General features: G+C 46.7%; 1 protein-coding gene across 5 annotated transcripts; it reads right to left on the minus strand.

Annotated features, from left to right (window-relative positions):
• Positions 1–307: 307 nt before the first annotated feature.
• SLC34A1 (solute carrier family 34 member 1) lies at positions 308–19389 on the minus strand. 5 transcript variants are annotated; one of them, XM_080995509.1, is made up of 14 exons: positions 19295–19359; positions 19012–19121; positions 18592–18708; positions 17743–17937; positions 9792–9920; positions 6863–7006; positions 6348–6459; positions 5677–5872; positions 4919–5014; positions 3730–3832; positions 3408–3575; positions 3105–3221; positions 2534–2658; positions 308–1802 (listed from the first exon to the last, which is right to left on the minus strand). In XM_080995509.1, the coding sequence occupies exons 3-14, from the start codon at positions 18695–18697 to the stop codon at positions 1263–1265; spliced, it is 2031 nt and encodes a 676-aa protein (XP_080851635.1). In that variant the 5' UTR covers positions 18698–18708; positions 19012–19121; positions 19295–19359; the 3' UTR covers positions 308–1262. The 5 variants fall into 5 exon arrangements, with proteins under 5 accessions (XP_080851635.1, XP_080851634.1, XP_080851636.1 ...); XM_080995508.1 differs by lacking the exon at positions 19012–19121 and having other exon boundaries at positions 19295–19389; XM_080995510.1 differs by lacking the exons at positions 17743–17937; positions 18592–18708; positions 19012–19121; positions 19295–19359 and adding an exon at positions 13275–14188.
• Positions 19390–19785: the final 396 nt, after the last annotated feature.

A 19785-nucleotide genomic window follows, 5' to 3' on the forward strand; every position in this document is an offset into this window, starting at 1 on the left:
ACAACCTCAAACAGAGAATTTGCCCACATCACATGCCAGGTTTCTCATCCAAGGCAGCACTTTCTTAGGTGTTCATATTCTCTTTAACAACACAGGACTTGGGGTTTTTTTTCAAAAATATGTAAGAAATGGCTTCTGTTTTATGTGCAATTTCTTTTTGCTGACTGCTAGCTGTTGATCTGCATTATACAACTTTGCTATACATTGGGTGAGTTGGGGTGTGTGTCTGTGTGTGTGTGTGTGTGTGTGTGTGTGTGTGTGACAAAGATAATAGTGCACCAAATTTTGTAAATAATAAACATCAAGCTCTTCCCAATCTGGATTTTTATTTGAACCACGAAACTTTGGTTTGCACTTTGACTGAAAGCAAGAAGTCATACAACAAAAGATACATGGAAAGAAGCCCCTTCAAGCCACTTATCTCATCCCATTCGCATCCTACTGAACCCTGATAGTCCACCTAGAAAATTGTTCGGAACTCATCTGCAGATATAAAAGCAATGTGAATGGGGAGGTAGCAATACTTTTCTTAAAACTTCTAAACAATTTTTTAAAATTAAAGATGATATTTACTAAAGCAGTGTCTAGAACCCCCGTCATAGAGAGACAAGGGGTCACAAAGAGGCTATTGGCACCATATTGTCAGGAGAGGAGGGTGGAGAATGATCTCCAAGCACCACTACATAATTATGTTTAATATATTGCAAATGTGTGGCACATCCTGAAAAATACTTCACAGGATAATCCCCAGTGCTGCTATAGGAAGAACTTCCCTGCTGTCTCCATGCAGAACATCCCAAGCTTAGACCTTGCTCAACTTCCCAAACCAACTCATGGCAGGGCATCTAATGCACTGCACACAAAACACCCTCACCTTGAGAGACACAAACACAGTTGCAAAGGCTGAATTTTGTACTCATGGATGCAAGCCACAGTTGAATGCTCATTTATAGACACACACACACACACACACACACACACACTCACTCACTCACTCACTCACTCAATACCGGGTCATACACAGTGGCAGAAGAATCCACAATGGCTGGAAGACAGATACACACATGGCAGTCATACAGCTAGAGTCACACATGAAGCCACCAGCACTGCAGCTCAACACACACACACACACACACACACACACACACACCCTTCCCTACATGGTGGCAGGTGCACTTTGTTTTCAGAGGTCAGGTCTACCATTGCTTTTCTGCTGAGCAGCACTATCTGCAGGCAGCAATGGGGCGATGTTCCAACACAGGTTACAGGTGGGTAGCATTTTGCACTGCTGGTAAATTTAGTCGAGGAGAGGGCCTTGGTGGTAGTGACAATTCCTCTAAGGAAGTGATTGAGAGACTGGCTTTAATCTGAGGAGATAAATCACTCTGTTCCTCTTGGCTGCTTGAGCGACGACCAGCGCAACACAGTGTGGCCCTAGTGATCAGCTCATCCATGGGTTGCAAGGAGTGCATCCAGTACGGCAGGAAGTCCCAGCTCTGGAGCCACCGGGGCAGTCGGCCGGGACTTCGTGACTGCATGACGTTGACAAAGGCCACACAAGCCAGGAGGCATAGGAAAGGGGCTGCCACGCCCACCAGGACCTGCCATCCTGCCATGGAGAGTCCAAAAACCAGCAACGGCAACAGCAGGAAGCAGGTGAGTAGGTAGAAGACGGCAAACCAGCGGTATTTGGCCGTCTGCTCACCTAGCGCTCTGGCCATCTGAATGGGCAGACGGGTGCAAGGCAAGGGATACCACAGTAAGATTCCAGAGATGTTGAAGAAGAAATGGCAAAGAGCAATCTGAGGAGGGGAAAACAGAAACATAGCAACCATCCTGGAGGCAAGACTGAGAAATGATGGCATGCCAGGCTGAAACAGGTAGGGCATGTAAAGAAGATAATCCCGCTTTCCCCATGGGCCACTTCATGTTTTAAGAGCCAGTGTGGTGCAGCGGCCAGAGTGCCGGATTGACATCTGACAGACAAGAGTGGAAATTCACATTCAACCATGAAGGTCAATGGTTGACCTTGGGTTGGCCACAGTCTTTCAGTCTAACTGACCTCACAGGGTTGTTGTGAGGGTAAATGGGGTGAGGGAGAACTACATATGCCACCCTGAGCTCCTTGGAAGAAAGGTGGGATATAAATGTAATAAATAATAATAACCCAGGGCCTTCCAAGATCAATGCGGTCATGACAAACTGTGTTTGTTTGTTTGTTTGTTTGTTTGCTTGCTTGCTTGCTTGCTTGCTTGCTTGCTTCTCTATACTGCCGTTTTCCCAAACAGAGGTCCATTGCATTTGCATTTGCAGTAGACAGAAATACATAAAAGACCAGAAGGGTATTGCTGAAATCAGCCATATTTGACCTGGGATGCACAAACTGTGCAAGGTGGATTCTGTTTGGCAGCATTTGTGTATATAATGCATATGTGTGTATGTATACATAACACACACCCCCCCTTTGGCTTGGAAGGTATGCTCTTCTAAAGTAATTCCACCCTAACCAAGTAGGGAGAGGGCATCTGCTCACCTGGAAGGCACTGGCCATCTTGTCTCCTGGACTTGCCAGGGCAGCTAGGATAGCTGTGGTGGTTGTTCCGATGTTGGAACCAAGGGTGAGTGGATAAGCACGTTCCAAGCTAATCAGCTCAAGGCCTGCGCCGCAGAAGAAGAAGAAAAAAGAGAGAAAACCATCAGGAAAACAGCACTTTCTTTCCCCTCAACAGTCACTCAAGATAACAGGCAATGGGGAACATTCCTTTTTAAAGACCTGGCCTTTATGCCACTGCAAGAGCGCCTCGAGACATATTCTGCTATTACTCATGACATCTTCTTCCTGAGGGATTCCAGAGCTAGCTATGCTTCACAGCACCATCACTTACTGTTTAGCAGAAGTTACAGCAACACCTTGGTCTTTCTAAATGCTTATATTGGGTTAGTGATATTCAGGTATCCGAAGACCCACTTCCTCATAAGAGGCCGAGTGGGAGAGACGGGACTTATAGGCTTTATTGTCAGTCTGGCCATTTTAGTTTCCTTTTGTGTAAACACACACATCCCTTCTATCTTGCCCATGGAACCAGAGTAAAATGCTGACTTACCGATAAGTGGCGTGATTGCTGAAGTGAAGACTGAGCTGCTCTGTACAATAAAGGTCATTCCAGCACCAACAAGCATGGCGAAGTAGCCAGCAACCCAGCCAAAAGGGGATGGCAGATCTGCCCAGAAACAAGGAGGAAAGACTGAGATCCACAGATAGCTTCAGCCACGAGAACCCAGTCAGTGAACTTCTGGTGGCCTGGAACCCAGAGAGTCTCCACTAGAATCCACACCCTTTGGCTCACGGCTGGGTATCCACTGAGGGAGCCAGGAGTTCTCTCTGGGCCTGGTTTCAGCCAGCCTACCTGTGTTGATGACCTTCTGGATTGCTTTGGCCACATGGCCTTTGAGCACAGAGTTGAGCATCTTGACCAGCATGATCAGGCAGGTGCACAGCATAATCAGTGAGGCAGCCAGCAGCAGGAGACCCACAGCCAAGTCTGGCAGAGAGGTGTCCACAAATAGGTGATGGCCTAGGTGAAGGAGCAAGATGCAGAGAGTACATTAGGAACAATCCAATTCCTCTTGCCCTAAGTCATGATTCTCCCTTGCCGCCTTCACAGGAACGGCACAGGTACAGCTGCCATTTCTAACAGGGTCCTGCTGCCTGGGGTTGGCAGTTCTTACATTTCTCTTTCACAGCCCTGCTGAGGTTCCCAGCACTGTCCAGGCTGCATAGGGCACGGGAGCTGCAGTTCAGGAAGCTTCCTCTAGAGCTCAAGGAAGAAATCTGTAGAAAAAGGGAGGGAGGCATCAGCCGCATGCAGGCGCTTTGTCACCCATGCTGACACAGAAAGGGCCTTGTTGTTCTATAGTTAATATTTGGTGTCTCTGTTTAGCCATTTCAGTTAGCCATCCTAAATTACTTCCTTTGTGCATTCCGACTTATTTCAAGCAGGCAAAAGAATACTAAAATGCTAATTCCAACACCAATCATCCTTCCTTTGTCAGGCTTCCACCACAGTACTTGCCTTATTTCAAAGAGCCTCTAGATAACCCACTAGTAAAACCTCTAAATCCTGTCAACCTCGCATCAGTGATCAATTAATCCTTAAAATGACACTTAATTGTTCATGGCTCTTAATGGATAGCAATGCATAATGATCATTTTAATGCATTGTCTCCCATGTCTGTCCATAATGTTTCTGTGTGCTTGCGCTAACATCCCACATAAGTCCAGTCTTTTTGGCTAAGCACTGTGACCATAGTCCTTGGGTTGAAGGCATGTCCAAAGTCCGTTACCAGCCCCTGTGGCATTTTATTTCCTGGGGTAAAATCCTAAAAAAAAACCTCCACAACTTAAATCTTAAAAAAAGCTCAACAACTTTGGTTGGCCCTCTTTGAATAAAGTTTGGACACCACTGGCTTAAGAAAACATGACAAGTCAAATCATGGCTTGTTTCCTGGGGACGGTAGCAGCAGGAGCAGGGGAGAAGTGAAGCTCCTGTGATTTCAACACTGTGAACCAGCACATTAAACCATGGCTTAATTTTAACGGTGGTTTAATGGGATCTGCGAACCGGGTCAATGTCATCTCTCACACCCCAACATTCCTGCTTTGTTGTCTCCAAAAAGCACAATTGTGCCCTAGGATTTGTGCAACCTTGCTTTCCAACCCTGCACAGAAATGGAAATTGTTCACACTCCGTTCTCCAAAATTCCCAAAGGTGTCTCATTGATCAATTTCTGGACTGTGCAGTTGAGTCGCTGACTTGAAGTCTTCTGCCAGGACCATCAGCACATTCTGATACTCAGCCCCTACTGCTTCTAGCCCTCCCATCGCATCACCCCGGCCACACACACCCTGAACTCTCACCTGTGGAGCTGATGCTTTACACCACACCTTGATCAGACTCTTGTTTTGCAAACTCTCATCACCTGTAGCAATGCCAGTGATCACTGACTTATCCAGCTGTGGGAACAGGGGGAAAGATAATGGAAATGCTGTCAGGGATGGGAGACAGAGAGCCCAAAGTTTCCCATAAAAGGAAAAGAAGGAGAAGCAGACCCCTGGCATAGAGTGTCTGGAAATTTATGTTCTCTTTAGAAATCCTGGACAAACAGACTAGCAATTTTTATATCAGCTTGAAGCTATGGAATTGAGCTGGGTTCTTAGGGAACTGACTGCTACACCTGCCTGGGCTTTCCCCTGCCATGGCTGTCCCCATCACAATCTCTTGTACCATAACAGTTCTCCCATTGCATGAGTTGTGACCTGAAGTGAGTAAAGCAGGACTTGCTTGGGTCCCCATTTCCCCCTCAACTATTGGCTACCAAATCCCTTTTCCTACTTTGCTTTACAGCATCTTGGACATTGACCCTTTACCAGTAGCCAAATAATTATCTTTCAGTAGCCCCACAATTTATTGAAGGTATGAACTTCACAGAGACCAACAGATCCACAGTCCTTAGATGTAGACAAAGGCTAGGCTCCTGACACTCACCACCTAGAGAGAGAACTGGAAGGTAGAATGGAGGATAAGGACATGGCCAGGGTCCCAAGCATGAGGAGGTGGCTATTTCCTTTATGACAAAGCCCAAAGAGACCACGCACGACTTGCCAACAACACACACCTGGATAATAAGACTAGTGAAGGGCTTTGTGATTACTTTCAGAAGCTCTGGAGCATCCTGTCCACTGGGGAAGTTGAGAGTTGCCACAGTCACCGTGGTGAGGTAGTGCAGATAGCCACTGGCCACTTCAAGAGGCAGCAAAACCAGTACTGACAACCAGTTGAAGCAGTCATGTAAGGTGGCCCCTGCAAAGGCTCTGAAAGGCAGTAGAGAAGCCATCATTGATGTGAACTGTAGCAGTGCGGGGATGAGAATGATGGGGATGGTCTCAACTGGGCAATGGTCCAAATATCAGATACTTCATGTTGCCATTGTGTTGCCAAACGATTTCCCTCTGCATGGCCAAATCTCTCTCCAATCCACCCATCCACTCCAGATCTTTGTCTGTCTACTCGGCCTACCCAGTCAGTCGAAGGTACGGTTACTCCCTTGTTAAGATGGTCTTGTTCCTCACTGCCCCAGTCAGTTCCTATGGGCCTCAGGAGCTTCAGTCACCGTAAAGTTTCCAAGCGCCTCTGATCCCCTCCTAATTCCTGGTCTTCACTCATCTCTGTCAGCTGCACTACAACTGGCTTTCTCTCTAAAATACCCCATAGATGCAGCACACACCAATCTCCACTTTTAAACAACCCCACTGGTTGCTCCCGTCGCATGCCCACCACAACACTCACCTCTTAAATTCATCTCTGTCACCGGCCTGCATCAGTGCCACAATGGTGTTGGTGACTGAAGTGCCAATGTTGGAACCCATGATGATGGGGATGGCGGAACGTACCTCCAGCACTAAGAAGGAAAGGGCAAGGGCAGTGCCTTCTGGGTACTCTGACTCCGTACCCCATCTGGGGCACCAGAAACCGAGTGAGGTTTCAAGCAAACAACCTCTCTTTGGTGCCCCAACCTGTGCTGTCTTCTTCTCCCTTCCTCCTCAGCCTTGCACACATCCCACTCAGATTTCATCCATCTCCCACTCCCAGCCAAATTCAAAGATACCTTGTGATAACAGCAAAGTATGAAAATGCTGCCAAGGCAAATTGATGGCTACAGTGATGCCAGTAGACATACAAGAATCAAATGAGGGAATGGAGTAGCGGGGAGCATGCAACCTAATTTCTCTTGCACCCACATGAAGCCACACCTCCAGAAACATCCCCTCCCTTCTACACTGATATTTGCCAGAATGACTCACGCCCCGAGGAGACCATGCTGACGATGATGGAGCTGGAGGTGCTGGAGCTCTGAACCAGGACGGTGACCAAGATTCCCACCACAAGCCCTGCCACTGGGTTGGAGAGGATGGCGTTGTCATTGATAATGTCCCCGGCTACTTTACCTATGGGGCAGAAGACAGAAGTCTGTGAGTGAGCGCTTGGTAAGACCCAAATGTTTCCACATTTGCTCACAAATTGGGGAAGGGATTTCTAGCAGCAACAAGCTGGCTGGAATTGAAATCCTTAAGCAAGCCCCTCCTCCCTGGCATTCTTCCACTCCCAACTTTAGCTGCTTTTCACTAAGGAAGGAAACATGTAAGTGGAAGGTTGTTCATGCTTCTCCAGATTGACCATGAATGGGAACCTTTTGCAGACCAAGGGCCACATTCCCTTGTGGGGGACCTTCCAGAGGCCACATGCCAGTGGTTGGTGGGGCCAGAGGCCAAAGTGGGTAGAGCACTGGATGTGACTCTTAACTTTGTACAGTAGGCTACATAGCAGCCATGCAAAAGGCAGAGCTTTCTGCCTACGCCACACATCTTTCTTCATTTTCCACCCAGGCAAGCAGTGCCTCACCAACTTCAGTCTGCCCCTCAGCCAGCCCCCACCTGCCTGCCTTCTTGATTACATCCAGCCAGGGGGTGCCCTTGGCTGTCAGCTGCCTCCTCCTTTGTCCCAGTGTTGCCCTTGCATAATTCAGCAGGGAGGAGGAGGAGGAGGGGGCAAAAGTAGAATTAGTTGTTCCACCAGTCGTTGGCTTAGGCTCCACCTACCATTGGCCACCCAGCCTTCCACCCTACGAGTCCACATGGGTCCCCCTCCCTGCAACTGAATGGGATACAAATGTAACCTGATTCAAAACCAGATTTCTACTCCCCCATGCTCAGCCCTGCCAACAGCATAGATGGGAAGGCAAGCACAAAGGAGCCAACTATAGAGAGGCAGTGAAATGAGGTAGTGGAAAGGAGAATATGATGCTATCCAGTAGTATTTGGTAGCAGGTCCCTGATATAGAAGTAAACCTAAGTGACTTTATTAGAAGGCCAAGCAAGATAACCTTTCTCAAGAGACAGAGGGCCTCTCCTGTGAAATGTAAATTGATCAAGAACAAGGGATAACAGGACCAAAACATCAGGAAGAAGTAGAGTTATGGGAGGCACAAGCAGGAGCTGTGCAGAGAACAAAAGCCATGCTTGGTCACTGGAGGCCTCTTGCAATATGTTTTTGGGGGTCTGAGCCTCTAACATTCTGCTGCGAGCACATTTTGAAATATCACTAACTCTATAATCATGAAATGTGGTATAATGCAATATAGAAGGTCTAAAACCATTTTGGGATTCAGGTGTCTCCCAAAAAAATTACTATCACTTGGTAAGACAGGCAAATTAATGTCAGTGTATTAGAAGAAGCAACGATCACCAGTGTCAAAGCAATGATTCTTCAACATTCGTTGGACTGGTCATGTTGTTTGGTTGCCTGATTATCGTCTTCCAAAGCAGCTACTCTATTCCCAACTTAAGAATGGAAAGCGTAATGCTGGTGGACAAGACAAAAGAGGTTTAAAAACGCTCTCAAGGCAAATCTAAAAAAATGTAGTATAAACACCGACAACTGGGAAACACTGGCCTGCGAGCTCTCCAATTGGAGAATAGCCTCTACCAAAGATGTCATGGACTTTGAAGAAGCACTTACTCAGGCTGAAAGGGAGAAATGAGCTAAGAGGAAGGCACATTTGGCAAACTCTCACCATGATCAACTCCTGCCTGAAAACCTATGTCCCCACTGTGGAAGGATGTGCAGATCCAGAATTGGCCTCCCCAGTCACCTATGGATACACTGTTAAGACCATATTAATGGAAGACAATTCTACTTGGCTACGAGAGATCGCCAAAGAAGAGGAGAATGCAGTACAAGGATAATGAGATATTGCGCTGCCCCCGATAGACGCTGAACTGAGAACACAAAGTGGTATGACAATACATTTCAGGACTGAGAGGTGGGGTTGACTATTGGAAAAAAACCCTGGGGTGCCCCTGCAGCCCCCGAACGCCCCCCGAGCGTTCCTACGGTATGCGCAGCTCTGGAAAAGGTATTCCCCTTCTTCTCCAGTGCGCTTCAGCGACATACATCAACTGATATATTCACACTAATCTTCTGGCGTAACACAGCAAGAAGAACGAGACATTGTAGAGCTATGTATTTATTTACACGCTACATACCAACAAAAGAATCATTGCATGCTTTCCAGCTCCAAGGGAACAGACAGAACAAAAGCAAAAGCAAAAGTACAGTGTAACAGTACACATAGCAGAAGAAATAAGACTGTCTTCTGTTCCCACACTCTTCCCAGACAGGCATGTGAATTACACCAATCACATCTGCAGCATCGGAGGCATGAAATACTAACATTGACAAGTAGGGCCTACAAAGCAAGACAGAATTTTCCTTGAGCCACTTACAAAATGTAGCAGATGTACCTACCACAATTTAAATGCAGCTTGTAAAGCAGCAAGACAAAGCAAACCAGAAATGCTTCCTATTTGGATGAGTCATTTTCTAGTTGCGCTAGACAACTAAATAAATGTTCCAAACAAAATAGCTTGTTTTTGAAAGAGATTCTGAGGATTCTGGACTCCCCATCAAGAAAAGCACATCTGGATGAAGGGGTCCAGAATTGGCAATCTTTAGCCATGGGAGCAATGAGAAAACAGTTCTCCCTCGCCATGCTGTTGACCTCAGGCTCTTTTGCAATAGCCTGGATTCAGCAGGACCTACTCCAGTTCCAGAGAAAGGCAGGAAGTGGAAGCAATAAGACCAAAGGGAAGGCAATCAAGCAGCTTCATTCCCATGGACCCTATAGAGAAAGGAAGGGAGGAAGGGGAGACAGGCATACATTGTGACCCTCACCTCCTGCCAACTGGAAAGCAGAGCTCAGCAGATCAAGGGAGCACACAAACAGGTACAAAAAGCCAAACATCAGAGGCACCTTGAGAATGGAGATGAGGATGGATTTGGTCCTTGCCCATCTTCCAAGCGCTGCAATGGAACAATAGACATTAGGTTAGAGATTATCTTGGTCAAATGAAGCCTCTCAAGTCCCCTGCACCCACCAATTATTCCCTTGTTTCCCCACACCTAGGGCTTCTCCACACTTCCTCTTGTCCAGCTGCTTTTGCCTGGGGGGGAAACCACTCTATAGCACTCCATCAGAGCAAAGGGCAATTCAGGTATTTCCTGGATTGCCATTTGTTCTGATATATTGCTAAAGAGTGAGTTTTTTTCTTGGAAAGGAGACAAGCACAGGAAACCCACTCGGACACATGCTTTCTAGGCACAAGATAAACAGAAGTGTGGGTGAGACTTGAGCTTCCACTGAAGATTGCCAATTGCTCCGATTCACAAGTAAAATGTGAGTTTTCCCAGGGAAAGTGTCGAGGGGGAAAGAAAAGCCAAACACGTGGACATGGAGATTTAAATTCCGGACCTGAGCCTGGAAAACATGGCACAACAGGAAGTCTGGATGAGCCCTGAATCGCTGCAGGGAGATTTTTTTCAGTCCCTGTAACTAGAATACAAAAAAATAACGAGGAAAGGTACAAAGCAAAAGCACAAAATGACCACCAGGTCAGCTTGTGCCCCAATCTGCACTAAGAGGGAGGTGGAGGAGAGGCATCATTTAGTCAGACTGGCATTCCAGTTCTAAAAACAAACCCATTTCATTTCAACTCCAGTGTGGGTTGCTTAGTAACAGTAAGGAACCTGCCAATCATCTTTCTATAAATGCTGAGTGCTTCACAGCAGGGAAATGGACAGAAGTGGGAACTGCAATCCTTCAGGCACCCACGCAGCCAGCATGGGCAACTGAGAACAATGCAAAGGAAGTGCGTCCTAACACAACGTGACCACCTTAACTCTGACCGAAGGGCAGTGTGAGAGAGATGGGGGGTCATCAAAGGTTTGAGCTAGTTTGCACAATCCTATGCCTCAGCTGTTTCTCTCAAGGGAGACTTCTCTGTGGGAAATGTTCTCTCTCAATATTTATCAGCTGGAAACAGATTGTGTGTTGTTGTCACTGTTACACAGCCTTGATGTCTCACATCAAGTCTAACAAGCAGGGAATCATTACTGATTCATGATGAAGTTGTATCTATGGCTTTGCACACAATACCCTTCAGGCATTCTGACCCTGGTTTTGACTTTTACAAATGCTCACATCTTCTGTTTATTTTGGGTTTAATGGTGAATGTTAGGATATTCGTTAGGCCAGAGTTAAGGGTGATGGTGAAAGTCCTTATCAGCTTGATTAAGATAACAGACATAACGGTAGCTAGTTGAACTTATTTATTTCCTCAGCTGCATCCTATAATATGCAACCCTATTGTACGCCAGTTTACTCAGAAGTGTCTCACTGACTTCAGTGGGACATGCTCCGAATTAAGACTGCTTTCTTGAAACAGGGATGGAGAAGTTGTGGCCAGCCAGATGTTGTTTGACTTCAACTCCCATAATCCCTGTGACTATTAGCCATGGTGTTTGGGGCTGATGGGAGTTGAGAGTCCTACAGCATTTAGAAGGCCACAGAATCCCACCACTGCCTTAAAAGAAGTAATAGTCAACATTAAAGTATTGACTCATTGCACACTGTGTTATCTAGCAGGTTCGAATGACCCACAGATTTTATAATCTGAAATGAAAGTTCACACACATAAGCAGTTGGCAGTTTGGTCATACTGGCTGAGGAAAAAAGCTTAAGACTTAACATACAGTACATGGAGGAACAGTATGTGATTGTGAAAATGTCCCCAACTGCTTTGTTTGTATCTGGGGAGCTTCTCAGATATTCTGTGCTATTTTTTGTTCTTGCACAAGCATAGCTCAGTCTCACTTCTCCTGATACTAGAAGACAAAAAATCAAGTTGTGTCCACATTTCTAATTATATAGTGATTAAATGCTAAATAGCCAATGAGCTACGAGGCAAACTGCAACAGCAAGATTAATAATATGCCCTCCCTGTGGAACGCCCTCCCACCAGATGTCAAAGAGAACAACAACTATCAGACTTTTAGAAGACATCTGAAGGCAGCCCTGTTTAGAGAAGCTTTTAATGTTTGATGTATTACAGTATTTTAATATTTTTTTGGAAGCCGCCCAGAGTGGCTGGGGAAGCCCAGCCAGATGGGTGGGGTATAAATAATAAATTATTATTATTATTATTATTATTATTATTATGGAAGCTGAAGTCTTGGGGGGAAAGGAGGGAACTGGGTTAGTTCCTAGAAACAGGGTTGGGGAACCTGTGGCTCTTCAAAGGTTGCTCCCACCATCCCTGACCATTGACAATGCCAGCTGGGGTTGGTGGGAATTGAAATCCAACAACATCTTAGAGGACCACAGGTTCTCCATCCCTGCCCTAGAATCATGCTTTAAACTGGCCATGTAAGTAATGATAATTTCACCAGCAGCTGTGGATGAAGCTTATGCCAGGTATTCAGCCAGTACCAGCACAGTATACCAAGGCACAAGATGGCTGAGTTAGATACAAAATGGGAGGGTGGGGGGGGGATGACACTCCTCTATTTATGTTCTAAAATATTTGATGGCTAAAGCTGGGAAGGAGCTAGAAGAGAAGGCAAATGCAGGGCTGGGTCAGCAAAGCTGAGTGAGAAGCTGTTGCACCAGCAATTCATAGGCAGAGACTGAGACCCCAGCTGCCCCACCTTCTTCCAGCACCTTAATCCAGAGCATGTGCTAGTGACTTGTCCTCGTCTCCTCCTCTACCCAAGCCTTGAGGGAAGCGAGACCTTAGGCTTCTAAATGAGCCCTGCAGCTCTGGGCCTATCATTGTTTCTGCTCCTGCAGTCCTGGAACTGATGGTAGAGGGGCCAGAAATCAAGGATGGGTGAGTCACTTGTCCCTTGGTGTCACAACCTTCTGGGGGAAGGGGCTTATTTGAGGTGGTAGCCTTAGGCTGTTCCTCAGAGAAAATTAAGTCCCTGTGAACACAGTTGTATCTTTGGGCTATGGTTTATGGTCACCCTAATCCTGCAGAACCTGGTACAGAGTGGCTGGGGCAACCCAGCCAGATGGGTGGGTTACAAATAATAAAATTATTATTATTACGGATTACAATTTTGCCCAAGTAGCATAGTATGCCTAGCCCACCAGAAGTGGTCACTGCCCTCTTGCCCAAGGGTAGGGCTGGGGAACCTGAGGCCCTCCTGATATTGGGAACCTCCCATCAGCCCCAGCCAGCAAGACCCATAGTCAGGGAATAGAGAGCTGTAGTCCAACTGTCTCTGGAGAGCCACGGGTTTCCTGCGTCTGCCCATGGATGTGGCTCTCCCCCTGGCCCAAGGCCTCAGCTCTAGAACAGAACCTGTTTACAGCACCCTCCTCCTGCGCTGCTGGTCTGCACGTTAGTTCCCATGTCAGGAGCCACCAGGGAGGGCTCCTTGGCGGTCTCCTCCCCGTCCTCTCCTCAGGAAGGCCCCTGGCAGACATGGCAGGAGTGCTGCTTCCATGTCACATGACACCCAGGGCCCTCTCTCTGACAGGAAGACGCGGCAGGGTCTCCATAGCAACTTGCCACGCCTCCCTCCCATTGCACCTTGCCCTGTACCATTGAGGTGATGGCTGGAGTCCGTTCTGCTGATACGTAAATGGGAGGGCCTCCTCCTTGAAGCTTCGTCTGTTAAGGACAGGGGCCTGTGATCAGGATGAACACACAGAATCCAAGGTGCAACCCATTTACTGAAAAAGGATGTAAACAAGACTTCTTTTTTTCTGCCTGTTGTTTGAAACTCAAAGCATAATGGTGGCTACCACACTTGGGCTCTTGAGTGCTGTTGAGGCATTACTTTTCTGCACTTCACTACAAGGGAAATTAAAAGGGAGGTACGCACAAGCACTTATTACAGCTCAATATTACTCATCAGTGCCGCATCTTATGGCCAAGAGACCTTCTTATAATGTTTATTCACAGCTAATTCCCGTTCAGCAGATATTGCCACTACTGTTAATTAAACGTTTGCTGCTTGTGTAGAGTCAGCCCGTTTTATTGCTAGAGGTGTGGATTAGCAACAAATACTTTGTTTATTGCCCCTTGAATAGTTTCTCTTAATTGCCTCAATATCAGTTTCTGTACCTGGGGACTAGTGAGGGAGGCTTTGATTACTGATTTCTCCATTATTTCTTTAGAGAAATAGCACTATTTCACAACAGAAAATTTAAATTCAAAAAGGTATTAATAATTTAAGCCTTTTTCGTGCCCTCCAACTCGGGAATGTAGGGTAGTATTGGGGCAATTAAGATAAGCAAGCAAAAAAAGGGGGGGGGAGGGATATTCATTGCTGAAAGCTTTACCGGGTACGCCTGGAATTAATAATTCATGCTGAGCCTTTCAACAGGAAGTGCTCAGTTAAAGGTATCCCCGAAAAGCTCTAGACAGGCTGGTGCTTATATTATTGTTATAATAATAGCAGCAAAAACAAATCAAGTGAGAAACACTGGAATGCAATGAGCTGACAATTTCACCATCTGGATACTTCATAAAAACTGAGTGACTGGACAGCAATGCTGGAGAAAGCTAGTGTGGAAGCAACCAAACCAGTAATCTCCTGCAAAACAGCAGTAGTGCAGGCCAGGGATAGAGAGACCAATGGCCCTGCAATGGACTCCAGTTCTCACCAGTCAGCATGGCCAGTGGTCAGGGATGATGGGTGTTGTAGTCCAAACATGGGAAAGGACACAACTTATCCATCCCTGCTGTACAAGGTGTGTTGTCTTCTTCATTGCTGTCTTCTTCTTCATGTCCAACGTTTACATTCCACCTTTCTTCCATCATGTCACCTGAGGGGATGTACATGGCACCCAAGGTGGCTCCCAGGCAGTCACATCTCTAGGTACTAACCAGACCTAGATCTGCTTAGCATCAGCAAGGTGGTGACGTCAAGTGATGCAGGTGCTGTGCAAAACATCTGCCTGAGACTCTTTGAAAGCCATCGCCGGTAACAGTAGAGTCCACTGGAATTCAAGTGGTAGGTCAGGACCCACTAGTACAAGATGGGTCACAACAGGAGCACTAGCACCACGCAAATTCTTGCTTGGGTTAAAAGTGGGCCCTGGATCTGAAAGGTTGAAGATGCCTGGAATACTAGGCTAAACAGAGAAAGAGTCTGATCTGGTATAAGGAAGATTCCCATATTTCTATATTCTGGCCAGGCAGTGAAGACTAAGTGAAAGATCATGGAGACACAAGGAAGAATGTGGCTGTGGCTTATCTGGAGGGGTTCACAAAGTTCCCTTTGTGAATGCACAAGCATCCTGCAGCTCACCCTGAAAGCAAATGTTTGCAACAGGTCAAACTTTTTGTGAACTTCTAGTGAAGCCTAGGGAGCAGCAGTCACTGCCCTTGCCCTGAGGTCAATTTCTGGTATCTTGAGCAGGGCAAGGGAGCTGCAGCAGTAGCTCACAGGATCAAAGCACATGGAACTCATTCCCCCTCAATCCTGCACAAAAGCATTTAAGCAGGGACATTCAGTTTTGCCAGCACCCTTACTTGAACGCACGCAACAGCCCTCATTCCCTTTTCACAGACTTCTTAAACATTGTGGGTTTAGCAACAATGGACTTTGCAAAGGCAGCTGGGCAATTATCTGTGCTTGTAAGATGGGTTCACTTACACTGCATACGTGCAGCAAAAAAGAATGCCTTTGAACATTTGTAGCAAAAGGAATAATTAAAATTCAATCAATGACAAAATAGCAAGGCATTGCCGTAGGGAAGCCATGCTGGTGATTGTCTATAATGTGTGTTCTACATAAGTACTCTCATGCTGGATTTGCATTGTGGAGGAGGACGCAGCATCTAAAGCACTTTTAAGGTTATGGAATGGCAGAGGCATGGGCGGAAAGAGTTGTTGCCAATGATGTTATAGGCAGCATTCAACAGGAACCCAGAACCCAGAATGTTATTTGTGCAACAGCTACAAACACTTTACATACAGCAGTGCCATTAGCCTACAGTAGGGTTGCCATACGTCCGGGAAAACCAGGACATGTACTCTTTTGGGGAGGGGGCAACATGCCCATCTGGGCGGATTTTTACATTTTAAAGGAAATATCTGGGTTTGGGAGGGTATTTGGGGGTTGGGGGGCATGTGCATGCCCGGGAAGGCACTGCGCCCTGGAAGTCAAAGTGCCACAGTGGAGTGAGGGCATAGCAGCAAAGATCAGCTCAGAGCTGGGGTCCTGCCTCCACTTGGGCTGGCAGCAGCTTGGGCTTGGGCTTGGGCTGCTCTGCAATCTGTGGCTGCTGCCAGCCTGAGCCAGAGAAAGAGGTGTGTGGGTGCAGCAGCAGCCCTGTGCACCTCTTTCCGTGGCTTGGTCTGGCAGCGGCTCTTTTTTGCTCTTCAAGATATGGCAACCCTAGTGTACAGAGACTGTAGCTGTTGGGACGGGGGACCCCCTACGCAAAACAATTCTGCTTGAATCTCAGGATAACATCATATCACACTGCAACAATATTAGCTTGAAGGAAGAGATCTGGATCCCGCCCAATAAATCAGAATACATTCGTTGACTAACAGAACATTGTTTGACGAGGCCCTTAATTTCTCCCTAGGAAAACAAACCTCTCCCCTCCACCCCACCTTCACTACCAACTTCTGGATTTAGAGAGGTTCCCCATGATGGAATTTGATAGCTACCCTTGAGCTAGTTCAGAAGTTAACATGGTGACCTCTGGATGTTGCTGGACTTCATTTCCCATCACCTCTGATGGCCGGGGCTGATGAGAGCTGGAGTCCAACAATATCTGGAGGGTACTATGTTTGCTACCCCTGATCTAGTTGATACCTTCTTGGAAAGATACAATGGTACCTCGGGTTAAGAACTTAATTCGTTCTGGAGGTCCATTCTTAACCTGAAACTGTTCTTAACCTGAAGCACCACTTTAGCTAATGGGGCCTCCTGCTGCCGCCGTGCCACCGGAGCACGATTTCTGTTCTCATCCTGAAGCAAAGTTCTTAACCCGAGGTACTATTTCTGGGTTAGCAGAGTCTGTAACCTGAAGCGTCTGCAACCTGAGGTACCACTGTACATGGAGAAGTTGTGACTTTCGCAATCCTGACTTTGCACCTCAGTGCCCTTTGGCAACTTGGCTAGCTCTCCTCTTTTGTACTATTTCTCAGATGTGCCCTGCTGGAGCATGCCCTCCAGGTAGATAAAAGGGCAGGGATAGCTTTTGGACCGCCTCTGCCTATGTGAACTCACCCAGGTTATGAGATATGCAGATACTGACAGGGCCTTAGTAATGGTGGCATCACAGTTGCGGAATACACTGCCAGGGGAGGTCTGCCATGCTTCCTCTTAATTTCTACCCCCTTTATGCTGTCTTCTTTGGTTTTAATGTTAACAGGATGTAACATTATACAGAACACATTTTGTATTTAATCAGTTTTACTCCTTGTAAACTGCTTTGGAAAAAAGGTTGTTTTTAAAATTGAGCATACATATTTAAAACAAGGGTGGGGAAGCCTTGGCCCTCCAGCTGGTGTTGTACTCTGAATCCCAACATCCTCACCCAAGATGAACAGCCCTGAGACCTCCAGGTATATGGCAGTATCTAAATTCAATTTTAAAAATATAAAAAATAAATAAGATGGCCAACAATCACGGGTGATGTGAGATGTTTTGGGGTTTTTAAAATTATTTTTGCAAATATAGAGAGTTGCAGTTTGACAACATCTGGAGGGCCCCATGTTCCCTACTTGCAATAATAAATAAACAGCCTGAATAATGGAGGGAGCTCCAGTACAGCTGCTTATGTTTAGCAGACCCCTGTGCATATTTCCTTTACCTGGTTTCTGCCCTTCATCCAAGCCTGCGTGGGGGCTCTTCCATGGCTTGGAGGAATGAGTGTCCAGTTCATACTTCTCCATAGTTTCAGACAACTTCCCAGGAGAACCTGGGCAAAGGTACTCATGGTCCAGATGACTCACAGTACTGACTGTGGGGAACAGATATGCTCTAGGGTCAGGGATCCTCTGTAGAGCTATGGAGAAAGATGTGGATTACTAACTTGTGTCCCAGGTCAGGATATCCTGTTGTGAGTAAAGCAGTTCACAGAGAAACTAGTAGCATCTCTGAAGACTATCCTTGGAACTAATCAACCAAAAAGGATCCAGCAGAAAGAAATCCTGCTGCACCATCCCATGATAGGCCAGCATCTCCCCCAAAAAAGGTCATCTTCAGTGCCATATTTAAGTGCCCCAATACCTCCCCAGGAAAATGTAATACCCAAAGTAACAGACTATCCTAGTGTCCTCCAGATTTTGTTGGATTGTAACTCTTATTACCACTGGCCATGTTGACTGGGGTGGTTGGGAGTTGGAGTCTAACAAATATCTGGAGGACACAAGGTTGTGGAAGTACCATATTTATCCCTTCCCACAGGTGAGCTGCTGTCGTCCTTGCACCTGCTGTGGCTTCTGCCTGGAGTCCTTTTGTTTTAGCAATAAGTAGACTAGACACAGCTCTATTTGAGAGCTAACTGTACAGAAAACAAGCAAACCCCCAGTACTTCCAGAAGAGAGATGGAAGATAAGAAGAAGGCAGAGTGAATAAGAGAGTGAATAAGAGGTCAGGCTCATCAAGTGTGCTGTATGATGAACAGTCAGGTGCAGGAGTCATCACCCGTGCTAAGTACCTTGGGGGCTGGGGCAGTAGGAATACGGTGGTGCCCGTAAGACCCTTCCTCCTCCTGTAGGTCGGCGGCATTGGACTGGACTCTCTCTTCCATAAGGTAACATCATTGCCTGCCAATCTGAACAGATATAGGTCATAAACAAGGGTCTTGCTTGCAAGTAAGTGCCAGCTGCTTCACCCAGATGCAGCAAGAAGGCATGGCTCTTGATCAAATAGGTCCCGTCCCGTCCCCCCCCCCCGGGACACAGAATACTCTCGCAATCATTTGCATAGCATTTGCTTCAGGCTAGTTCTGTATTGAAGACAGGAGTGCCTGGCATGCTCTGGTCCATGGGGTCACAAAGAGTCGGACACGACTAAACAACTAAACAACAACAACAGTTCCGTATTACTTTCAAGGCTAACAGAAAAGAGTCCCTACCTGAGGTTTCAGCAGTTTGAGAGAGAAACCACACTATCCAAAAGGTCAGATGGGTTCAGCCTGGTATGGATATAACTAGTGAAGTCCTGCCTGGCATTGTGCTGGTCATCCTATGAGACATTCTGGGTTTCAGTGTATCAGAGGGCCAAGAGCCTATTTTAGAGTGGCTTGGATTCACCATGCCTGGTGAAGGTGCCCTTCTTGGTTGGCTGGTTGTCCCAGGTTGCCTCAGCCTTGGTCCCTTAGTGCTTCCCTAGACTCCTGTCCCTACTTGTTCCCTTACCTGCTTCAGGTAGGCCACCCAGGGCTCAAGGTCACTCCCTACATCCACGCTTCCCTCGAAGGCAAAGTGGCTGGTGAAACACAAGGTGTCCTTTATACACGGGATAGGAGCAAAGTCTAAAGAGTCTTGTGCTGCCCCTCAGAGCCATCCTGCACTCTCCTCCTCCTCAGAAATTCCTTTAGTTAATTGCTAACTTCTGCATCAGCCTGCGTTGTGGAACAAGACGACTTGTGCTGTGTTTAAGAGACACGGATACAAGCAGACTCTAGGGCTGCCCTAGATGCTAACCTGCTGCTGGCCCCACCATGGACACACGATGATGGCACACCTCCCATGCTGGGATCTCAAAGTGACATTCAGTCATAGCTTTTCAAGGAAAATCACATCATCCTTTTATATAGGAAAATGTTCCCAGGGCAGGTAGCACTAGTAGCTTCATATTCAGTTGGGATCTAGAAACCATCACCAGCATTTCAATTATATTTCAGATG

This window comes from Podarcis pityusensis (assembly GCF_964106645.2).
Source record: "Podarcis pityusensis genome assembly, chromosome: 2".
Taxonomy (NCBI): Eukaryota; Metazoa; Chordata; class Lepidosauria; order Squamata; family Lacertidae; genus Podarcis; species Podarcis pityusensis.

Coding starts and splice junctions, on each gene's coding strand:
- SLC34A1 (XM_080995508.1), bottom strand. CDS start 18,697: ATGATGTTACCTTATGGAAGAGAGAGTCCAGTCCAATGCCGCCGACCT. Junction 17,938..18,591: donor CTACTGCCCCAGCCCCCAAG/GTACTTAGCACG, acceptor CTTTCTCCATAG/CTCTACAGAGGATCCCTGAC. Junction 5,873..6,347: donor GACAGAGATGAATTTAAGAG/GTGAGTGTTGTG, acceptor ACTGCCTTTCAG/AGCCTTTGCAGGGGCCACCT.